The sequence below is a fragment of the Chiloscyllium plagiosum genome, chromosome 10 (assembly GCF_004010195.1).
Source record: "Chiloscyllium plagiosum isolate BGI_BamShark_2017 chromosome 10, ASM401019v2, whole genome shotgun sequence".
Lineage (NCBI taxonomy): Eukaryota > Metazoa > Chordata > Chondrichthyes > Orectolobiformes > Hemiscylliidae > Chiloscyllium > Chiloscyllium plagiosum.
This window is the reverse complement of record NC_057719.1, coordinates 12,523,431-12,545,225: the sequence shown is the minus strand read 5'-3', so window position 1 is coordinate 12,545,225 and position 21,795 is coordinate 12,523,431. Positions and strand designations below refer to the sequence as shown.

At 40.4% G+C, this 21,795-nt stretch overlaps 1 protein-coding gene across 3 annotated transcripts in view; it reads left to right on the top strand.

Annotated features, from left to right (window-relative positions):
* entpd5a (ectonucleoside triphosphate diphosphohydrolase 5a) overlaps nt 1–21,795 on the top strand; it is a 60,395-nt gene that overhangs the window by 9,438 nt on the left and 29,162 nt on the right. For all 3 annotated transcript variants that reach the window (XM_043697085.1, XM_043697083.1, XM_043697084.1), the window contains 6 exons: nt 4,529–4,828; nt 6,190–6,266; nt 7,671–7,814; nt 8,959–9,034; nt 15,151–15,186; nt 15,640–15,728. In XM_043697085.1, coding sequence (XP_043553020.1) covers nt 4,600–4,828; nt 6,190–6,266; nt 7,671–7,814; nt 8,959–9,034; nt 15,151–15,186; nt 15,640–15,728 — 651 coding nt within the window. In that variant the 5' untranslated portion in view covers nt 4,529–4,599. The remainder of the gene's footprint in view (nt 1–4,528; nt 4,829–6,189; nt 6,267–7,670; nt 7,815–8,958; nt 9,035–15,150; nt 15,187–15,639; nt 15,729–21,795) is intronic.

The following is a 21,795-nucleotide window of genomic DNA, read 5'->3' as shown; positions in this document are numbered from 1 at the left end:
ATGTATCCTGTTTATCTGATGTAGTGTTTGTGGATGTAGGTTTGCTTGCTGAACTGGAAGGTTCATTTCCAGACGTTTTGTCCCCCTACTAGGTAACATCTTCAGTGGGCCTCAGGTGAAGCACTGCTGATAATTCCTGCCTTATATTTAAGTTTGTTTGTTACAGTCCTTGCATGGTATTTTGTAAATTTATAGGAAAATAACACAGAAGCAATCATCCCAACACCCACAAACTGATCTGCATCAGGGCAGTGTTACAACAAGCCACAACCCACTGCAGCACCCAGGAACTACGAAGGGCAGAAGAAAAATACCTATACAGCATATTTAAGAAGAACAGACACCCAATAAACATAGTCCGCTGATTTCTCAATAACAAACCCAAACAAGCAGACACAACGCGCCCAGAAACTCTAGTCACATTACCTTACATCCAGACCTCTTGGCATCATGGTAGCCCACAAACCTACCAACACACTTAAATAGTGGCTAATGAATCAAAACGACCCTATACAAACAACCAGCAAAACAAATGTCATTTACAAAATACCACGCAGGCACTGTAACAAACACTACATCGGACAAACAGACAGAAAACTAGCCACCAGGATACATGAACATCAACTAGCTACAAAAAGACATGACCCACTATCACTAGTATCCTTACATACAGACAAGGAGGGACACCACTTTGACTGAGAGAAAGTGAGGACTGTAGATGCTGGAGATTAGCGTCGAGAGTCTGGTGCTAGAAAAGCACAGCAGGTCAGGCAGCATCCGAGGAGCAGGAGAATCGACCTTTTGGGCATAAACCCTTCATCAGCTTATGTCCGAAACGTCAATTCTCCTGTGCCTGTGTTGCTGCCTGACCTGCTGTGCTTTTCCAGCACCATGCTCTCATAACTTTGACTAGGACAAGCTAAAGAGAGACATGCACGAGAATTCCTAGAAGCGTGTTTTTGGGATCCTTGAGGGGGAAGGGGAGCAGCCCCAAGTCATGGTCCACATAGATGCTAACAACATAGGTAGAAAAAGGGATGGGGATTAAAGGCAGAAATTCAGGGAGCGAGGGTGGAAGCTTAGTGCGAGAACGAACAGAGTTGTTATCTCTGGTTTGTTGCCTGTGCCACATGCTAGCAAGACAAGGAATAGGGAAAGAGGAGTTGAACGCGTGGCTACAGGGATGGTGCAGGAGAGAGGGTTTCGGATACCTGGATAATTGTGGCTCATTTTGGGGTAGATGGTACCTATCCAAATAGGATGGTCTACTCCTGAACCAGTGGGTATCAATATCCTAGGGGAATGTTTGGTAATGCTCTTCGAGAGGGTTTAAGCTAATTCAGCAGGGTGATGGGAATCTAAATTGTCGTTCCAGTATCCAGGAGTTTGAGAATAGTGAGGTCATAAATGAGGTTTCAAGGTTGCAAGAGTTCACTGGCAAGCAGGAAGGTGGTTTGAAGTGTGTCTACTTCAACACCAGGAGCATCCGGAAAAAAGTGGGTGAACTTGCAGCATGGGTTCGTACGTGGGACTCCAATGTTGTGGCTACTTCGGAGACATGGATAGACCAGGGACAGGAATGGTTGTTGCAGGTCCTGGGATCTAGATGTTTCAGTAGGAACAGAGAAGATGGTAAAAGATGGGAGGTGTGGCATTGTTAGTCAAGGACAGTATTACGGTGGCAGAAAGGACGTTTGATGAGGACTTGTCTACTGAGGTAGTAGAAACAGGAAAGGAGGTCACCTTATTGGGAGTTTTCTATAGGCCTCCACATAGTTCCAGAATATAGAGGAATGGATAGCAAAGATGATTCTGGATAGGAGCAAAAGTAACAGGATAGTTGTTATGGGGGATTTTCACTTTCCAAATATTGACTGGAAATACTATAGTTCAAGTACGTTCGTTGGGTCAGTTTTTGTCCAATGTGTGCAGGAGGGTTTCCTAACAGTATGTAGACAAGCCAACAAGGGACGAGGCCAAATTGAACTTGGTACTGATAATAAACCAGGCCAGGTGTTGGATTTGGAGGTAGGTGAGCTCTTTGGTGATAGTGACCACAATTCGGTTATGTTTACTTTAGCAATGGAAAGGGATAGATATATAACACAGGGCAAGAGTTATTGCTGGAGAAGAGGCAATTATGATGCGATTCAGCAAGATTTAGGATGCATAGGATGGAAGGAAACTTAAGGGGATGGGCACAATTGAAATGTGGTACTTATTCAAAGAATAACTACTGCATGTCCTTGATAAGTATGTGCCTGTCAGACAGGGAGGAAGTAGCTGAGCGAGGGAGCCGTGGTTTACTAAAGAAGCTGAATCTTTTGTCAAGAGGAAGAAGAAGGCTCATGTTAGGATGAGACTTGAAGGCTCAGTTAGGGTGCTTGAAGTTAGCCAAGAAAGACCAAATGGGAGAGCTAAGAAGAGCCAGGAGGGGACATGAGAAGTCATTGGCAGATAGGATCAAGGAAAAGTCTAAAGCCTTCTATAGGTATGTCAGGAATAAAAGAATGACGAGAGAAAGATTAGGGCCAATCAAGGATAGTAGTGGGAAGTTGTGTGTGGAGTCTGAGGAGATGGGGAAGCACCAAATGAATATTTTTCCTCCGTATTTACACTGGGAAAAGACAATGTTGTCGAGGAGAATACTGAGCTACAGGCTACTGGACTAAACGGGATTGTGGTTCACAAGATGGAGGTGTTTGCAATTCTAGAGAGTGTGAAAATAGATAAGTCCACTGGGCCGGATGGGATTTATTCTCAGTTTCTCTGGGAAGCCAGGGAGGAGATTGCAGAGCCTTTGGCTTTGATCTTTATGTTGTCATTGTCTAAAGGAATAGTGCCAGAACACTGGAAGATATAATATGTTACCCCTTGTTCAAGAAGGGAAATAGAGACAACCCTAGTAATTATAAACCAGTGAGCCTTACTTCGGTTGTGGGTAAAGTGTTGGACACGGTTATAAGAGATCGGATTTATAGTCATCTAGAGAAGAATAAGTTGATTAGGGATAGTCACCACGGTTTTGTGAGGGTAGGTCATGCCTCATACCTTATTGAATTCTTTGAGATGGTGACCAAACAGGTGGACGAGGGTAAAGCGGTTGGTGTGGTGTATATGGATTTCAGTAAGGCGTTTGATAAGGTTCCCCACGGTAGGCTACTGCAGAAAATATGGAGGCATGGGATTGAGGATGATTTAGTGGTTTGGATCAGAAATTAGCTAGGTGAAAGAAGATAGAGGGTGGTGATAGATGGGAAATGTTCATCCTGGTGTTCAGTTACTAGTGGTGTACCTCAAGGATCTGTTTTGGAGCCATTGCTGTTGGTCATTTTTATAAGGATGTAGAAGGATGGGTTAGTAAATTTGCTGATGACACTCGGGGGTTGGTAGAATTGTGGACAGTGTGGAAGGATGTTGCAGGTTACAGAGGGACATAGATAAGCTGCAGGTCTGGGCTGAAAGGTGGCAAATGGAGTTTAGTGTGTAAAAGTGTGAGGTGAGTGCTGGGCTAATGGTAAGATTCTTGGTGGTCTAGAAGAGCAGAGAGATCTCAGTGTCCATGTACATAGATCCCTGAAAGTTGCCACCCATTTTGATAAGGTTGTTAAGAAGGCATACGGTGTGTTAGCTTTTATTGGTAGAGGAATTGAGTTTCGGAGCCACGAGGTCATGCTGCAGCTGTACAAATCTCTGCAGCTGCACTTGGAGTATTGCGTATAGTTCTAGTCACCCGCATTATAGGAAGGATGTCGAAGCTTTGGAATGGGTTCAGAGGAGATTTACTATGATGTTGCCTGGTATGGAGGGAAGGTCTTATAAGGAAAGGCTGAGGGACTTGAGGCTATTTTTGTTAAAGAACGTTAAGAGGTGACTTAATTGAGACATATAAGATAATCAGAGGGTTTAGTAGGGTTTACAGTGAAAGCCTACTTCCTTGGAAGGTGATGGCTAGCATGAGAGGACATAGCTATAAATTGAAGGGTGATAGATATAGGACACATATCAGAGGTGGTTTCTTTACTCAGAGTAGTACGGGCGTGAAACACACTGCCTGCGACAGTAGTAGACTTGCCAGGTTTAAAGGCACTTAAATGGTCATTGGATAACTATATGGATGAAAATGGAACAGTGTAGGATAGATAGGCTTCAAATTGGTTCCACAGGTCAGTGCAACATCAAGGGACGAAGAGCCTGTACTGCAACATAATGTTCTATGTTCATGGCATTCTAACTGGAACTCCATCAATAAACAGATAGATTTGGACCCCATCTACAATCCTCTGAGAAAAAGAACTGGAAATAATATCACCCACCCTAAGAAATCAAGACGTATACATAGAAAGTGGGACGTAACACCAGTGCTTCACCGGAGTCTCCCTGATGATGTTACCTAGAATGATGACGAACATCTGAAAATGAACCTTACAGTTCAGCGAGCAAATTTACATCCAGAACTTCAATCTGAGCTACAAATCTTCTTAAAAATCATCAACAGAAACTGTTTAACAAAATTTTCCTGTTCCAGATTCGTAAGGTACAATTAGATTCCAAACAAGACCTTCACTGCCATTTCCAACATTTCTTCTCTAAGAAAAGATGGAATTCCTGAGGGATCTCTTTGTTCTGCAGTTTCTTGTTACCCTGCCTTACATTATTTTGTCAGAAGCAGATGTTTATAGCCCACAATATGGAATTGAAAATCCGGACATCTTACCTTCAAGGCTAACATCTGTAAATGTATCCAATGTGTTTTATGGAATCATGTTTGATGCTGGAAGTACTGGGACACGCATACACATCTACTCTTTCATTCAGAAAGGCCTTGGTAAGTACATTTTTCCCTATACACCGACTCCATTGACTCGTTGCAAGTTGTCAATTTTTCAATGTATAATTTCAGTTACATCGCACTGCAAATTTTTGCTGTAAATTCTGTGTTACGATCGAGCCCTCCACAATTACCTGATGAAGGAGCGTCGCTCCGAAAGCTAGTGTGCTTCCAATTAAACCTGTTGGACTATAACCTGGTGTTGTATGATTTTTAACTTAATCCAACCTTGTATGCATGTCTAGCTGTTGATGGTTGCTAATTGAGTTTTGAGGGTTTTTGGAATGTTGGTGTACATTCATTCTGAGAGCAGCATTTTGTTAGCCTTAAATGCAACTCTTTGCCACATATGAGGGGAGCATGAATTTGCAGTGTTTACAAATAAAACATGCCAAAGAAAATTGGGGCCTGTCCATTCAAGTGCAAGTGACATTTCAATGGTGTGGTAAATCTTAATTTCTGTCAAACAACATCTCTGGCCTTAAGAAAAGTCTTTATTTATTAGAAATCCGATGTCATTCCTTCACATTTTAATTATTGTTAGAGATTTTAGTTACTTTATTTTTCTCTCTTAATCCACCTTTTCCAATTATTTATTATGTAAATGATTTTGTTTTGAATGTTCTAATTTATACTTACTGGTTTAGGTTCTGCAAACCTCAGTAAGGATTCTTCAGTCAGTTGGTTACTTAATTCCTTGCCCAATTCTCACATTGCCTGATTCCCTGTCAGGACACTGCGGTATTTCAGCGCTTTAGTTACATAGTGCAAGAGTGCTCAGAATCTGTAGGTAAGTGACAAGAGCAATTCAGACAAAACTGCAGAGTCCATGTCCGTATGTTTGTGCCCACTGATCTTGATCCATCAGGCAAATTGCAGACTGAAATCAAGGAAAAGTATGCCTCCGTGTAAGTATTGCCCAGTAACCAGTCGCAGCAATAGCAGAAGGGAAAGATCTGAAGGCTGCAATCCCACCAATCCACTATGGAAAGTGGAGATCAGAAATAACAATTGGATCTCTGTGGCTCATTCAAAGTATAAAAAGAAGTTTTCTGGGTATCCTGACCAACGTTCCTCCTCAAAGGACACTACCCATAATAGATTAATTTGTCGGTCTTCTCATTGCCCTTTGTGGAATCTTGCTCTGCATTGCATGATTCTGGTGTTGCTTGCATAAGTTGCTGCATTTCAAGATAATTGCATTTAAAGCCGTTGGACTAGTATGGTAAATACAACAACAAAGCACTTCTTCCTTCTTAGATATCCCATTTGAGACAAATACTTCTTGCAAAATTTGTTTTAAATTGTAAATTGCTTTAAACAGTTTCAAATAAGTAACCAACATGTTTTTCAAACAGAACCCCCTCAAGTCGACAGTGAAATATTTGAATCGGTAAAACCTGGTCTGTCAGCTTATGTAGATGACCCTGAGCAGGTGAGTTCTGTAATTCTTAATGGACATATTAACCTATTTAGTTATGGTATCAGTGATCTCTTGTACTAGTTTATGTGTGCTGTACTATAATAAATTAGTATATTGTAATCTATTATATTAAACCCAGCTATCTCTACAATTGTGATTTGTGAGACTGCTGGTGTAACTGGGAATGTTTAAAGTTACCTAACAAACTAGAAAGACTGTTTTTTGTTGACACACCTCTTCTAATACCAATGGGCAAAGGTTTACACTCTGTATTTATACTGCTGCACGCAAAGGACAAAGTTCCAAGTTACATCAGCAAGTCAGAGCAAGTTTGTTTCTTTGTGTGCCTTGTTCTTTCTCTGTTCTTTCTAGGGTGTGAGGGGAGGAGATTAGGATCCTTCCCTTATTTGTTTTACATGCACTCTATGCATGACAGCTTCCCAAAACTGTTTACCACTGATATTTTACTGTCACCATGATTAGTTAATTTTCAACAATCATGAAGATGTTAAGAGCACCAGGATGGTAAACAGTGAAATTAATAAGTCATGATCATTTTCCATTTGGCAGCTCCTATGTTTTTGTTTCTAACAACATCATCCCTCTTAATCTGTAAACAATATCTCTCAAGTAATTATTGAATAGATCTTAGTTGAACTTGGTACCCTGACAGGGTGTGTCCAAGGAAGAACTGATATGCAGAGATAGGGAATTAGGTACAGATACAGGAACATATTTAAGGATTGTTAGCATTGAGCGAATTAACTGTTTTATTTTAGAATATTATGGGTTGTTTGATTCAGAATGTTGCTACTTATTTTGAAACACTATAGATTGTCCCTGCTGGTGGGATCTGTCACATCTGTCAAAATGGGAACAAAAGTTTCAGAGCAGGTTGTGGAGTTGTGAATCTGCTTGAATCTCCTTCAATGAAATGGAAGCTCATAATAGATTTTTTAAAAATCTTCTTTCAGCTTCTTGGCTGCAGAGCATCCAACAGGGAGGAAAGAGCCTTCAGGAAGAACTGTGTACTTGTTGAGTAAACACAGTGAGGCAAAGGCAAACTCTCCACTGTGTGCCTAATTCACTTGTTAGAAATTGAAGTATTGATCATAGCGATAGTACGTATAAATATGTATATATATAGCTTGAACCCTATTGACACTTGTGGTGTTTCCATTATTGTCTTGTAGAAAATTGACAGCATTTTAATGAATCACAGACAACTTTTAGATATAAAAGGACATTGTACAGAGTGAAACAGTGACTACCTTCATAGCACTGGGCTCTGTTTATTATGCTGTAGTTTGAAATCACTTTCTGTGTACAAGTATTCAGATCTGGCACACTTATAGTATTGTGTAGAACAGACAGTAGAAAGCCTGTTGTTCAAAGCCCTATGTTATTGTATTTTAGGGTGCAGAGACTGTACGCGAACTACTGGATGTGGCAAAGCAGACAATACCTTCAACCCACTGGCACACTACCCCTGTGGTATTAAAAGCCACAGCAGGACTGCGATTGCTTCCAGAGCAGAAAGCCCAAGCTTTGCTATTAGAGGTGTGACCTTATAATATATTGATGCAAATATCCATTACATGGGGAAAAAAGCCAAATTCAGGATACAGGGTTAATCTAATATCTTGGTATCAGGCAAAGCCACTTGTGTGGGTGAAGTCACAGAAAGTAATCCTCAAAATGCCATAAGCTTCCATGTAGTAAAAAGGAATTTGACTTTTCCAGTTATCAAAAATCTGTGAGTTTTTTTATTACAGATCTAATACTCTTTCAGCTTGGTAACACTTTAAAGACTAAGAAGTGGTATAATGACTGGAACTGTGCTATTTTATGACAAAAATTTATTGCTTATGTTCAAGCAAATGTGTTCAAACCAGACTGACTTGTTTATGCTACCTAGATACAAATCAGCAATATGCATGGTATTATCCCGAGTTCAAAGCACACCATGATAGTTTGCAAATTTGAATTCAGCATATTTTTAATCTAAAAATAAGTCTTTATCAATAAAAGAATTAAGTTACTCTAAATATCCAATTCGTTCACTATGGAGAAAGTGAAGACTGCAGATGCTGAAGAGTCGAGAATGTGGTGCTGGAAAAGCACAGCAGGTCAGGTAGCATCTGAGGAGCAGGAGAATTGGCATTTCGGGCATAAGCCCTTCATTGGGAATTTCCTGATGAAGGGCTTATGCCCGAAACATCGATTCTCCTGTTCCTCAGATGCTGTTCACTATATTCATTTTAGCAAATCAAATTTGCTTTCCTTATCCAACTGACATAAATGTAAATCTAACTTTATGCTCCCCACTAAAATGACCTTATGAGTCATTCACTTGATTAAATCATCAGTGCTTCAAGTAGGCCTATCACCATCATTTCAGGACAGCTACAAATGGATAATGAATGCTAGCCTTGCCAGCAACCCCCACATTCCAAGAATGTATGCTTCTGAAGTACTGTAGTCTCAAGAGAATTGTATCCCTGTCAGGGGACTTTTCTTTGAAGAAGTAGAAACAGTGTTATGGAGGGTGGAAAATTGTGAGAACCAATTGATTGATGGTAAGGGTAAATGGTGAAAATGAGAATCTAACCTTGAGGGAGATTTTAGAAAAAAAGATGAAAATCACATAGGCATAGTATAAAATAAATCAGCAATAGCACTAATATATGTATTCTCAATCCAGGTCCAGGAACTATTTGAGGATTCACCTTTTCTAGTACCAGCTGACTGTGTTAGTATAATGAACGGCACATATGAAGGTTGGTACCAAAATTTCATGTGTGCTTATTTTCTCCTCTGTTGCTAATTATGTCTCTAGACTGGGAATAATTTTCCAATTTCTAGAAAATTAATTATTTTTTGCTGCACCATTTGGGATGGAAAGGGACAATATACTTCTATGACTTTCTACAAATCTGATGACCAGTTAAATATAATTTGAAGTCCACATTAGTTATGCTGAATTATAATAATTTAAGTTGCAATTTAGATATTGTTACTTGTATTACATAAGTACTTGCTTCCTCAACAAATATATAAAACCTCCCATTTTTCCTGTCTTGAGGATGAAGCTGTATGGTTCTTGCTGCTGAATTCTACCCTGCAATAGGTGTGTGTCTCTCTGTGTATTGGAAACTGGGATGTAATGGTCATGGATAGATATTTTTAAACAACCTGTTCAGACCTATTATGACCTATCTGTCGATCAGGTGGAACTTGAACATGGGACTTCTGACTCACCGGCAGGGACACTAAGACTTGAGCTCCCTTGAGCTTTGATAAAATTGCTCCTGTGGTCAATAGGTCTTTGGTCACCCTACTCAGACTTTTGCATGAAGACTGCCTATTTGGGTGAACTGCTGAAAGAAGCTTATTCAAGCACATGTCCATTTCAGAAGTTGGTTAGTGAGGCGAGGAGATGGCAGGAAAACTAGAGTCAAAAGATAAAATAACAAATTTCGGTAGAATTGAAAAACACGATCATTCAAATTATGATAGTACTGAATAGCAGACTAGGCTCTAGGTGCCACCTCCCGTTTCTATTTTGTGATGTTATGTTCCTGACCTAATTCTACCCCTCAATTCCTTCACAGCCTCTTTGGTGTCAGACTGTTAGCTTGAAATCCAAGCTAAACTATTTTCACACTTCTATTCCTGAGGTACCAATTCCCTGCTTACTGCCGCAGGCTGAAGCAGACAACTTGCAATCTTGTTACGTTTGTCCCTGAGTTCTACTTCTGACTCCATATCGTCTCCGTCATTCAGACTACCTCCTGCCAGCTCCATAATATTGTCATCATCACCTCCGCTACTGCAAGTCTCATTCGTGCTTTAGTTACCTACAGACTTGATTGTTCCATTGTTCTCCTGCTGGATATACCATCCTTTTTACTCTCTGCAAATTTGAAATGGTCCAACTCCATTTACTTATCATGTCTGCATTAGCTTCCAGACTGGCAATACTTTGAATTTAAATTTCTCACCCTCTTGTTCAAATGCCAACTACCAACTCCTCCCCATTCTATTTCCAATTAGGCGCTCTATTTCTCTATGTCCTCCTTTGATAAGGTGCTGTACAGGAGGCTGCTAAATAAGATAAGAGCCCATGGTGTTAGGGACAAGGTACTGGCATGGATAGAGGAATGGCTGACTGGTAGAAGGCAGAGAGTAGTGTTAAAGCGTTCTTTTTCAGGATGGTAGCTATTGACTCATGGAGTTCCACAGGGGGCAGTTTTGGGACCACAACTATTCACATTATATGTTAACAATTTGAATGAAGAAATTGAAGGCACTGTTGGTAAATTTCCAGATGACACAAGGTAGTTGGGAAGAGAATAGAGTTGAGGAAATGGGAAGCCTGCAGAAAGAATTGGAATACAATGTGATAAAGTGTGATGTTATATACTTTGGTAGAAAGAATAGAAGTGTAGACTATTTTTTAAATAGGGAAAGGCTTAGGAAACCTGAAACACAAAGAAACTTGGGAGTTCTAGTTCAGGATTCTGTTAAGATTAAACATACAGGTTCAGTTAGCAGCTAGGAAGGCAAATGCAGTGTTGGCCTTCATTTCAAGAGGTCTAGAAAACAAGATCAGAGATGTATAAGGCTCTGGTCAGAGCACACTTGGGATATTGTAAGCCATTTTGGGCCCCATATCTAAGGAAAGATGCGCTGCCATAGGAGGGGGTCCAGAAGAGGTTTACAAGAATTATCCCAGAGATGAAGGGCACTCACGAGAACTCTGGATCTGTGCTCAGTGGAATTTAGAAGGATGAAGTAGTATCTGATTAAAAGTTAAAGGACACTGTGAGGCCTGTACAGATTGGACATGAGAAGACGTATCCACTAATAGGAGACTAGCACCAGGAGGCAGAGACTCAGGATGAAGGGACAATCCTTTAGAGCTAAAATGAGGAGGAATTTCTTCAGCCAGAAGGTGATGACTCTGTAGAACTCATTACTACAGAGGGTTATAGATGCCAAGATGTCAAGTCATTTAGTGTATTTAAGACAGATAGATAGGCTCTTGACATGTCAGGGGATCAAGGGTTACAGGGAGATGGAAGGAAAATGGGGTTAAGAAATATAGCAGCACAGAATGAATGGGCTGAATGGCTTAATCCTGCTCCTCTATCTATGGTCCTGTGGCCCTCCAGCTATACATTGCTCTGAGAATTCTACATTCCTCCAACTTGTCCCTATCCCTTTAACATAACCACATTCCTCCAACTTGTCCCTATCCCTTTAACATAACCACAGTCTGATGTGCTTTCATCCATCTCAGCCTAAACTCCAAAATTCCTTCATTTTATTCCCGCCATCCCAGATCCTTCAAATCTACCTCTTTTGCCAGTCCAGACATCTCCTTTATTTGATGCAACTTGATCTGATTGCATGTCTGTGAGGTATCTTGGAATTTATTACCAGTTTTAAGGTATAAATGCAAGTTGTAAAGCTGGAAGCGCACAGCAGATTGGGCAGCATCTGTATACAGAAGCTGATTTAATATTTTAATTCAATGGCCCTTCATCAGAACAATAGGTTATGCCAAATAATTTTATTGTTTATGCCAAGTAGTAACCAATGAAGGCAAGTGTGCCAAATGCTGCCTTCACCACCCTACCTACTGTGAAGCCACTTTCAAGGAGCTAAGCACCATACCCCAAGGTCTCTCTGTTCTACAATACCATTAACTGTGCGAGTCCTGCCCTGGTTTATCTTACCAAAATGCAACAATTTGCATTTATCTAAATTAAATTTCTCCTGCCACTCCTTGGCTCACTGGCCCAGTGATCAAGATCTATTATGATATAACTATCTGTGTTTTTAAATTGGTAAATCAAAATTTGTCACCATTATAAATGTTATTATGGCTTTGACTTATGAGATCTAGTGATTCATGATCTTGACTTATATTGTTTATGAAAGGAAAATTTGGGATGGTTTCAGGCTTTGGACAGAGTCTGTATGACTCTTGGAAAATCTAAGCAACTAGACTCTGCCACTCTGTTCTTCAGTTTTCATTTCTTTTTGCAAATTTATATTCTACCTTTAAGGCTCTTGTATGTGGTGGTTTTTTTTATTTATGTATTTACTCATGGGATGTGAGCATTGATGGCTGGCCAGCATTTATTGCCTGTCCTGAGTTGCCCTTCAGAAGGTGGCTATGAGCTGCCTTCTTTAACCACAGCAGTTGTGACTTTGATGTGAAGGGCTGTCACTCTCACCTCACCTCTGGAATTACTCACCCCTAGTGTCTCTAGCTCTGGGCCAGAAGCCCTGGGTTAAAGTCCCATCTTCTTGAGAGATGTTTCATGATATATCTGAACATTTTAGTGTGGCTCAAAGAAAGATGTTTATAGATGTTGGAGTCAGTCATCTCAGGTCCAGGACATTTCTGCAGGATTTTCTCAGGATATTGTTCCAGGTCCAACCATTTTCAGTGGCTTCATCAATGGGCATCCCTTAGTCATAACTTCAGCATTGGAGATATTCACTGATGATTGCATAATGGTCAGTGCCATTCACGATTCCTCACATTCTGAAACAGTCCAGGTCAAAATGCAGCAAGATCTGGACAATTCAGTGGCAAGTAATATTTTCTCTACACAAATGCCAGGCAATGACCATCTCCAACAAAAGAGACTTTAACTATAAACCCATGAAATCTAATGGCATAATCATCACTGAAACCCCCGCTGTCAACATTCTAGAGGTTACCAGTGACAAAAAAACTGAACTGGATTAACCACCAGTCCAAAGATGTGTAGGCTAGGTGGATTGGCCATGGGAAATGCAGGTTACAAAGATAGGGAAGAGGGGAGGGGTGGGTTTGGGTTGGATGCTCTTTGGAATGTCAGTGACTTAATGGGCTGAATGGACTGTAGTCACACTGTATGGATTCTATTGATTCTATATAAACACTGTGGCTACAAGAGCAAGTCAGAGGCTAGCAATCTTGCATTAATTGATCTATCCTTACCCCATAAAGCCTGTCCATAAGACACAAGTCAGGGTTATAATGGAATGTAGCCCAGTTGACTGGCATCAAATCCATAAGTATGTCCGCAACTGAGCTATGTTGTGGACATAGCTGCTTCGCTACAACCTATTCACTGATACCCAGTTTGTGTTCTGTAAGGGTCACTCAACTCCTGTCCTCATTATGCCATTGGTTCAAACATGCGCAAAAGTGCTGAATTTCAGAAGTGAGGTGAGGGTCAAGATTTGACCAAGTGTGGCATCAACCCTAGCAAAACTGGAATTAATGAGAATCTGGGGGCAATGGTGGTGGGGCGGGGGACACATCTCTCTACTGGTGTCACTACCTGGTACATAGAAAATTGGTTGTTGTTGTTGGCAGTCTGTCATCTCAGCTGCAGGACATCTCTGTGGGAATTCCTCAGGGTAGGGTCCTAGGCTCCACCATCTTCAGTTGCTTCAACAGTGACCTCCCCTTCATCATAAGGTCAGAATTGGGGATGTATGCTGCTGATTGTGCAATGTTCAGCACCAATCATGACTCCTCAGATACTGAAGCAGTCCATGTTCAAATACAACAAGACCTGGGCAAAATCCAGGCTTGGGATGAAAAGTGGTGAGTGACATTCGCAACACACAAATGCCAGGCAATGATCATCTCCAGTAGAGACAATCTGACCTCTGCCCTTTGACATTCAATGTTTTACCAATGTTGAATCCACCACTGTCAACATCCTAGGGGTTAGCATTGACCAGAAACTCAATTGGACTGGCTATATAAATACAGTAGCCATAATAGCAGGTCAGATGCTAGGACTGCCGCGGTGAGTAACTCATCTCCTGAGTCCCAAAGCCTGTCCACCATCTACACCACTCGAGTCAGTAGTGTGATGGAATACACCCCACTTGCTTGGGTGACTGCAGCTCCAACAACATTCAAGAAGCTTGACACCATCCAGGACAAATCAACCCATTTGATTAGCCATCCATAAAAATTCTCTCCATCCACCACCGTCACTTAGTAGCAGCAGTTTATACTATCTACAAGATGCACCACAGAAGGATTCATAGACTGCAATTTACAACCCCCAACCACTTCTATCTAGAAGGACAAAGGCAGCAGATATGTGGGAACATCATCACTTGCAAGTTCCCTTCCAAGCCACTCACCATATTGACATATTGCTATTCCTTCACTTCACAGGGTCAAAATCCTGGAATTCCCTCTCTCATGGCATTGTGGGTGAACCTGCACCAAATGGATTGCAGTGCTTAAAGAAGGTAGCTTAGTACCACCTTCTAAAGAACAACTAGGGATGAGAAATAAATGCTGGCCTAGCCACCATCTCCCACATCCCATGAATGAATAGAAAAATGATGATTGAAAATATTTTATGCCCTCTTTTATTAAAGTTATAATTGATTCAATTTCCTCCAAGTCAGTCAGTGCATTGCATATCATTATCATTTGCTGTGTTTTTAGTACAAACAGAATTACCTCTGGTTCTGACCCCACCACAATAGTTGCTTTAATTAAAGGTATGTTATTGTATTAATGAGAGAAATGTGATGCCAAAGGTCAGTGGGATATGTATGTAAAGAACCAAAGGGTACAATTATAAAAAGATGTGGAAACTATAAACAGAATGTTACCTGAGCACATTAAGTTGGTTAAAATGTACATTAAAGAAATAATGGCCCAGTTCTTAACTTATTAGAGTAGTGTCAAGAAAGAAGTGCAGTGATCCAAAGAGTTCTGGAGAAAAACTTTAACAAGGGAACAAGCTAAGGAGCAGTCTCCTGCATTACATTCACATTGTTTTGTACACCTGCAGTGTTATTAAATGTATAAATATTCTTAATGTTTGTGCTGATTGCATTTTATTTTTTGTAGGAATTTTAGCCTGGATCACAATAAACTTCTTGACTGGTAAGTGTGTGTTTTCTCTTCCTATCTGACTATTGCCATTTCTGGAATGGCTGAAAACATGGTCTGGCTTTTTGTTTAGCTGTAGCTTTACCAGCCTGTTGCCATCTAAACTTTCACAATTCACAGCATTCTGTGCTGACACTTAATATAGGACCTTAAGACAGTAACCATTATTTAATCCGATGAAAAATGAAAAACCTAGTGTTACTTTGGATTCTGTCAGAGGTCCCATTAATTTTGCAGTTTTTGGGAGTGACACAAGACTAACTCAATGAGCTAAAAATCAGACCAAAATGAATAGCTCATTGGGCTGATTGGCCAGTAGTTTCAATAACTATAAGTAGTACAAGTAGCACTATAGTACAAGTGAGATTGTATATCTTTTTAAGAAAGGAAGATTTCTAGTGGCATTTTATAACCAGAATTTGACTTTCTAAAAAATATATTTTATAGGCCACCTGTATGGTGCAAATGAAAACACTGTAGGAATCCTGGACCTGGGAGGTGCTTCCACACAGATTACTTTTCTCCCTCAGGCTGAGGTAAGAAGAAACAGCAAGGTTCTGACTCAACCAGAAATCAATGTCATTAAATCTTGAAAGGAATTTCCCCTCCTTTCACTCTAGGCCTCCAAACCAAGAACAGGCAGTAACTAATGTGAAACAGATGCTCAGTTTTAGTACATGCATCAATATTGCAATGCACAGTTAAAGTGTTGTCTCAGGGGCTTGTGGTGCAGTGTAGTGTTATTACCTCGGAACCAGAAGTTCCAGGTCCAGGTCTCATCGGCCCAATATTGCTGTGGGTCTGGAATCATGTGGGTAAAGACAGACCAGAGAAGGACTGCTGTTCCCTTCCTTAAAGGACATTAGTGAACCAGGTGTGTATTTCTGACAATCTACAATGGATTCATGGTTGTCATTAATTCTAAATATTTTATTGAATTCAAATTCCACTATTTGCCATGACAGGATTTGATCCCAAGTCTCCAGATCATTAATAGTCTAGTGATAATACCACTAGGTCATCGCCTACCCAAAATGTGTGAATGAATTTCTGGAGAGGTGAAGGAAAGGACTTGCAATGTTAAACCAAGGCAAACAAGATTGGCACACACCAAGTCATTTATTTCATGCACTGGAAATGGAGGTCCCACTTGCAGGTTCTGCCTTCATTCTCCTTAACTCAGTGTTTTTCTCTTTCTCCAAATAGCATCCTCAGTATCTAAGGGTCACTAGTCAAGGCTAACTGAAGCCATGATTTCACAGTGGGGGAGATTCTTGTGGCACAATGGTAGTGTCCCTACCTCTGATCTGGGAGGCCCTGGTTCAAGTTTCCCTGTTACAGAGAAATAACATTTATGAACAGATTGTCTAAAAAATGTCTATCACAAGATGGAAGCATCTGAACTGGAGAACTAATTTTAGACCGTACAGGACGTGCACCCATCCATCAGTAGCATTGAGCACCTTACTCTTAGCCACCTTTGATAAGGAAGCTCATTGGAATGGTTTACTAATGAGTAATAATGAGAATCAACAGCATTTCCCCAAATATCAGGTATGTAATATTTTGCCAATGATGAATTAGTCAAATTCATTGTACTAAGATATTAGAGGAAAAAGGTTATTATTAAAAACCATTTTATCATGAGACATGAATATCTATTTTGTGAAAATCTATGAAATTGTGCTAATTGGATTGTTTATAACTCTTCATTTCTAAAGTTGGAGGGAATCTTCTTGAAAGAAAAATTTGCAGTTACAGTACACCTTGCATGACCTTGAAGTATTTGTAGTTTTTTAATTATTAATCGTTCACAGGACATGGGTGTTACTGGTCACGCCAGCATTTATTGCCCATCCCTAATTGTCCAGAGAACAGTTAAGAGTCAACCACATTGCTGTGGGTCTGCAATCACATGTAGTCCAGACCAGATATAGATGCCAGTTTCCTTCCCTAAAGGACATTAGTGAACCAGATGGGTTTTTATGACAATTGACAATGGTTTCATGGTCATCATTAATATCTTAACTCCAGATATTTATTGAATCAAAATCCACGTTAACAGTGCACGTCCTTTCAGGGGTTCAGTATTCTTAGTCATTGTGGACTCCCACTCAAAGTGCAGAATTCATTTGTCAAACGGGCCTGACGATAGAAAGATTGTGCATATCTTTTGCAACACACAGACCCCTGGAAGTGTTGGTCACAGACACAATCCAATGCTCTGAGGTATAAGACCAAGGGAATATTGAACAGTTGAGAGGAGAACTGCCAAGTCCTAGCATATATCAGACTGTTTGGAAAAGTATCTCTCTTAAAAGTACCTTTTTGATCAGTAACCTTTTTAATCAGAATTAGCAGATGATGCAGAAATTCCTAACAAGGAGAAAAGAAGATACAGGAAGATCCGAAAACAAGAACCAAAGCTGCCTGGTTTTGAGATCAGAAGTGTTGTTTTGTAAATCTTAATTGGGACTTTTATCAGACTAGTAGAATAGAAGAGAAGGTAAAAGATGGGTTAGAGAAAGAAATTGTAAATAGTGGTTAGTTAATTATTCTCTGTTATACTTTAAGGAATAAAATTGTTAATTTTTATTTTGCATAATTCTTGGCCACTGAAATTTTACAGATTACTGCAAGGGATAAATCTTTTCTGTGTTGCTGGTTTTAAATTAAGCAGGAGAGTTTACTCCGTGTCATACCAATTTGGAGGCCCAGGTCCATGATTTGAACTGAATTTAGACAGATTTGAATAGATTTGGGGGTACAAAAAAATCCCAGCAGATTAAAACACTTGCAGGTTAGTGTCCTAGATCTTTAAATAAAACGCAGGTGAGATAATTTGTTTAATTTTGGGGGCTTGTGGTTGATTAAATTAAAAGTGCAAAAGTAAAGCTGAAATTATAATGGGGTTACTCAAACACTTGGGTGTGTCAGAGAAACAGACAAGTGCAGTACAGGTAGAAAAACCTAAATTACAATTGAGGAAAATGGAGTTAGAAGATAAACTGAGAGAGAAGAAAAGAAGAGAGAGAAGAAGAATAGCGACAGAAGGTTGTTGGCTGAGCAAAGATAGAGAGATGGAGAATTTGAACTTGAGAAGTTGCGACTTAGTCAACAAAGTCAAGTTAACAGAATGGAGATTAGAAGAGAAGGTAGTGATATATATAAATACGTCAAAACTCTGCCACATTTTGATGAGAAGGATATTGAAGCCTTCTTTATTTCATTTGAAAAATTGACTACGCAGATGGAGTGGTCCAAGGATTTATGGGTAATGCTAGTTCAGACTAAATTGGTAGACAGAGCTAGTGGGGTATTTGCTGCATTGTCACATGAGATGTCAAGAGATTATGAAGAGATTTAACAGGCTATGTTAAGTGCTTATGAATTATCCAGCATCTCCAAATCATATAGACGGTGGTTCAGAAACACAAAGAAAGAACCAGGTCAGACTTAAGTTGAGTTTGAAAGAATTGAACACAGTCATTTTGATCAATGTGTGCGTGCTTTGAAAATAGATAGGACCTTTGAGGCTCTCAGAGAGATTATTCTGATGTAGGAGTTTAAAACTTACTTCCAGAGATGGTAAGAATTCACATGGAGGAACAAAATGTTCAGGAAGTGAGGAGGGCAACAGAATTAGCAGATGAGTACATGCTGGTGCATAAGACAAGCTTCCGGCCAGAATTTCATCCTGTGAGGGATAGAAGTGGGGAGAAGGGGAGATCCTACACTACTAAACCAAGAGTACAGAGCACTGGTAAGATTTTACAGTAGGATAACAAAGAAGCTCAAGAGGGTGGAAAGGAGGTGAAAGGCCTCAGGTGTTTCCACTGTGGTAAGGTGGGACATGTAAAGACACAATGCTTGTCGTTAAAGAAAGGCACTGTGAGAAAAGATCTGGTAAAAGAAGCTAAGCCATTCACATTAGTGAAGGTAGTAAAAGAGATCTGAAGAAAAGCCAAGGAGCTGAGGAGAGTATACAGCTTAGGCAGGGGTTGGGTTTGGAGTTAATACCTGATCTCTACAAAGAATTCGCCTCTATGGGTAAAGTATATTCCGAAAGAACAGGGGGAGAAGGACAAGAAGTTATAATTTTGAGAGATACAGCATCTAATCAGTTGCTAACAGTAAGGGCTGAGCAAATATGCACTCTTTCTGATCTGTTACCCGAGAGTGTTGTAATGTATGGAATAGATGGACAGAATTCTAGTGTTCCCCTATGTAAGATCAGGTTGGAGTGCCAACTTAAGACTGGGGAAATTACAGTGGGAGTGATTGACAGAGTGTCAGTTCCAGGAATTCAGTTTGTTCTTGGGAATGATTTGGCAGGATCCAAGGTGAGAGTGACACCCCTTGTTGTGGAGAAGCCTAAGGAAGACCAAGAAACTGAGGAGTTACAACAGAAGTATCTGGTATTTTCCCAGACTGTGTGGTAACCAGATCCCACTATCATAAGTCACAGCACGAAGTGAAAGGTAAAGACAAAGATGAAGGAGTTGAGGTTCAGTTAATGGATACCCTGTTTGATGTAATGAAGCAGGAAAAACCTGAACGGGCAGAGGATCAGACAGAAGTGTTTAGTCCTGAAAGGCTAAGAAATTTGCAACAGCAAAGACAAGTTGATAAAAGATATATATGAGGATGCATACTCTGAAAAGGAAACAGAGAATATTCCAGAGGGTTATTATCTGAAAGATAAAATCCTTAGATGGAAATGGAGTCCACGGCAGGTTAGTGCAGAGGAGAAATGAACTGAAATGTACCAGAATGTGTTGCTGGGTACATACAGACAGGAAGTGTTATGGGCAGCACATGAACTACCTGTAGGAGGTCATCGAGGGTTACAAAAGACTCCGGCTAAGGTACAAAAACATTTTTATTGGCCAGGAATGCACAAGGATGTGGTTAACTTTTGCTGTACGTGTCATACATGCAAAATGGTAGGTAAGCCACAGGCTGTAATAAAACCAGCCCCTTTGTTGCCAATTCCCACATTTGAAGAATCGTTCGCACATGCCCTCCCAAGAACTAAAAGTGGGAACCAGTACTTGTTAACCATAATGGATGTGTCTACCAGATTTCCCGAGGCAATTCCATTACAGAGTATCAAGGCAAAAAAGGTGGTAGAGGAGTTAGTAGCTTTCTTCACAGAGTATGGAGAAAGTGAGGACTGCAGATTCGGGAAGGGCTTTTGCCCGAAACGTCAATTCTCCTCCTTGGATGCTGCCTGACCTGTTGCGCTTTTCCAGCAACACATTTTTAAGCTTCATACAGTATGGGCTACCCAGAGAGATTCAGTCGGACCAAATTTTACTGCTGGGCTGTTTAAGGAGATTACGGATAGCTTAGATATACAGCTCTTTAAATCCAGTGCGTATCATCCTGAATCCCAGGGAGCTTTAGAAAGGTGGCATCAGACCTTGAAGCCCATATTAAGAGCATACTGTCGGGATTACCCGAATGATTGGGATAAAGGTATCCCATTCATATTGTTTGTCATTAGAGATGCCCCAAATGAATCTACTCAGTTTACTCCTTTAGAGTTAATATTCAGTCATGAAGTGAGAGGCCCTTTGAAATTAATTAAAGAAAAATTGACAGGATCAAAGTCAAAGATCTCACAATTAGATTATGTATCGGAGGTGGAGGAGAGATTAAACTGAGTAGGTGAGTTAGCTAAACAGCACCTAAAGAGGACTCAGTGTAGAATGAAGCAGGTGGCAGATAAAAACTGAGACTTGGAAGTTTTCCCAAAGGGATAACATGTTAGTGCTGTTACCAATGATAGGGGATTCCTTCAAAGTCAGGTTTACTGGTCCCTATCAAATTGAGAAAAAACTGAGTCAGGTGAACTACTTAGTAAAGATGCCAGATAGGGGGAAAAAAAGGTATCTGGTATGTCACGCGAACATGTTGAAACCGTATTATACTAGAGAGAAAGAACTGGAGGAACAAGTTAGTTACTGCCACGCAGAGTGAGGAATCCAATCCAAATGATATAGATTTTGAGGTGTCTCAAATAGATTTAAAAATGGAAAAGTCCTTGAGGAGTGGAATAGATTGGTAAGCTATCAGTCTCAGGTGCATAGAACAAAGTTGAAAGATTTGTTACTGCAGTATAAAAACATATGTAAGAATCAGATGGGGAGGACTAATGCTATTGTACATGAAGTAGACGTAGAGAATATTGGCCCGATAAAACAACACCCCTATCAGCTTAATCCTTTCAAAGCCAGACAGGTCCAGATGGAGGTGGAGGCCATGATCGACGAGAACATCATTGACCCAAGCCAGCACATGGAGTTCGCCGATCGTCTTAGTTCCCAAACCCGGACGGCACTCGACGATTCTGCATGGATTATTGGAAGGTCAAAGCCATTACAAAATCGGAATGCTATCCAATTCCTAGATTGGAGGACTGAATCGAGAAAGTCGGACAAGCCAGTTGTATCACCAAGTTGGACTTAATGTGTGGTTACTGGCAGGTACCTTTATCACAGACGGTGCAAGAAATTTCTGCGTTTGTAACCCCAAATGGGCTATATCAGCTTAAAGTGATGCCACATTCCAAAGACTCATGAACAGAGTAGTGGCTGG